Source organism: Solanum lycopersicum, chromosome 3 (assembly GCF_036512215.1).
Source record: "Solanum lycopersicum chromosome 3, SLM_r2.1".
Taxonomy (NCBI): domain Eukaryota; kingdom Viridiplantae; phylum Streptophyta; class Magnoliopsida; order Solanales; family Solanaceae; genus Solanum; species Solanum lycopersicum.
Window position 1 is genome coordinate 51,383,743 of NC_090802.1, and position 2,386 is coordinate 51,386,128.

General features: G+C 33.5%; 1 protein-coding gene across 1 annotated transcript; it reads left to right on the forward strand.

Moving 5' to 3' along the window:
• The first annotated feature begins 503 nt into the window (after positions 1-503).
• LOC101263984 (PLAT domain-containing protein 3) lies at positions 504-1,729 on the forward strand. The gene is made up of 2 exons (XM_004235126.5): positions 504-821; positions 1,154-1,729. The coding sequence occupies exons 1-2, from the start codon at positions 702-704 to the stop codon at positions 1,613-1,615; spliced, it is 582 nt and encodes a 193-aa protein (XP_004235174.1). The 5' UTR covers positions 504-701; the 3' UTR covers positions 1,616-1,729.
• The last annotated feature ends 657 nt before the right edge of the window (positions 1,730-2,386 follow it).

Here is a 2,386-nt window from a genome sequence, read left to right on the forward strand (position 1 = left end):
AAGTATAATCTAAATAAATCTGCCCATGTGCGACAAAATAAATCTGTCATCCGTTTAAATCTGGTTTCAAATTATGTTAATTATAAGTGGATTAATTCATATTTACCTCAAAATCAATAGATTTTTTTAATCAATCCTTTTATTTTAAGAATAAGAATGGGTAATAATATTTACGTCTGTGGACAACTAAACCTATATTTAATATTTACTCAAACAGTAGTAACTATTACTATTACCGTCCCGTTGATATTTGTCAGAAAATATAATTAACTTCCGTTAAAAAAAATAAAATGATTTCGTTTCTTTTTTAGTCTGTTTAAAAAAAATTGATGCTTATTCATATTTTCAATATTTTAACTTAAACTTTCCATATGACATTGGAGATTAAAATACATTTTGGTATATTTAATATAATTTTGATTTAGAATCATAAAATTAATTTTTTTTTCTTTATCAAATTTTGGTCATTCTATACAAAAATATGTTCTCTCTAATAATTTAATAGTTTAAGCTTACTAATGAGATGATTATACCATCGTAGTGTCAAGCAAATTTTGAGATTCAGTCTCACCGCTATTCATATCAAAAAAGAATTTTCACGTCCGATCGCTAATGCAAAAGAAAAAAAAATGAAAGGAGGGGGCCTATTGACTTTTTCGTACAGCAAGCTGTAATGACGCGGCCCCAATGTTGGGTTTATAATGGAGTGTGCTATCACTCTGAGTTTGAAGATCAAAGAGAAAATGACGAGTCTCCACTTCCTCACTGCTGTTGCTTTCACTTTCTTCCTTACAGCTCATATTGCTGCAGCTGGTTCATCTGTAACTCCCTACCTCTTCATTTCATCTAACTAATTTAATGCTTTTCAATCTCAATTCACTACTCATCTTTCTATTCCACCTGATCCAACTTTTAGATCGATCGAGTTTCATTTTATTTTATTTGATCCTAATTATTACTCTTGTTGTAGCTTATTTGCCTTTCACATTGATTTATTGATACTATTGATTCATCATCCATGTTCCATTCCTCGATCTGTTTATTTTTTGCTTGCATTTTTAGATCATAGCGAGATCTGCATCTGTACTATCAATGCAAATATGCAGTATTTGGATTTGAGACACACTGATTAACAATGTTTTGGTGCTTGCAGGAAGAGTGTGTGTATACTCTGTATGTTCGAACTGGTTCAATCATAAAGGGTGGAACTGACTCCAAAATCAGCGTTACACTAGGCGATGCTTCTGGAAAATCAGTATGGATTCCAGATCTTGAAAAGTGGGGTTTAATGGGTCCAAATTACGATTACTACGAAAGAGGTAATGTGGATATCTTCACTGGTAGAGGCAAATGTATTAGCACACCAATTTGCAGACTTAATGTTACTTCTGATGGATCTGGAGATCACCATGGATGGTTCTTGGATTATGTTGAGACAACTTTCACTGGTCCTCATATGCAGTGTAGTCAGAGCATATTCTATGTGGATCAATGGTTGGCTTCTGATGCACCTCCTTATGAGTTATCTGTTTCTCTTGATGGCTGTAAAAAGAAGATTGGGAATCACGGTAGGCGTTTTGTTGTGGGTAAACCTATAAGGTCTGCTTCAGAATAGTTTGGGTTGTTGTGAATTCATTATGGAAAGGTCAAATGAGAGCTTCATGTGTGTTTTTGAGTGATAATACTGTGTTTTCTTTCCAGCTTTGTTGAAATAAATTTTGTTCTGGTGCGTTTTTGTTCTCTTTAGTGCTGCGATAAGGTGTATAGTAACCCAATAATTTGTTTATGTGAATTGGTATACTATTAGTATCACATAGATTTCTCTTAGTTTCTTGATTAACCAAATGCTTTATTATGTTTATAGGCATGTTGTAACTAACCAGATTGATGGAGTGTGTTTCTTCATGTCCTCTATCTATCGTTAGTGTTCATAATTTACTTCTAGTTTTACTCATAAATCAATATGGACCAAGATTACAATAGGAAATGTACATCTACAATGTTTGTTTGAAGTGTTAATGAATTCAATTTACCATCCTTTATCCATAACTTTGCCATGGTTTCATAATTGCGTCGTATTCTCCAACTTATGGTAACCAAGGAATGGACGTGTGTGGTTGAATCGATATCAAATATAAGATTGTTGTTGCAAGAATTAGAATCAACCTATGTTGTGCGGAATTCGAGATAATGCGAGAAAATATAAACGCAAAAGAACAAGACAACAGATTTACGTGGTTCACCAATAAATTGGCTACGTCCACGGGAAGAGGGGGAACAGTTTTATTATGGAGAGGCAAAAACAGAATGACAGAATAGGGTTTGTCATAGTGTCTATATATAGTGCTAAGCTACGCCCTAACAGGCTTGGGCCCAAAATACATAA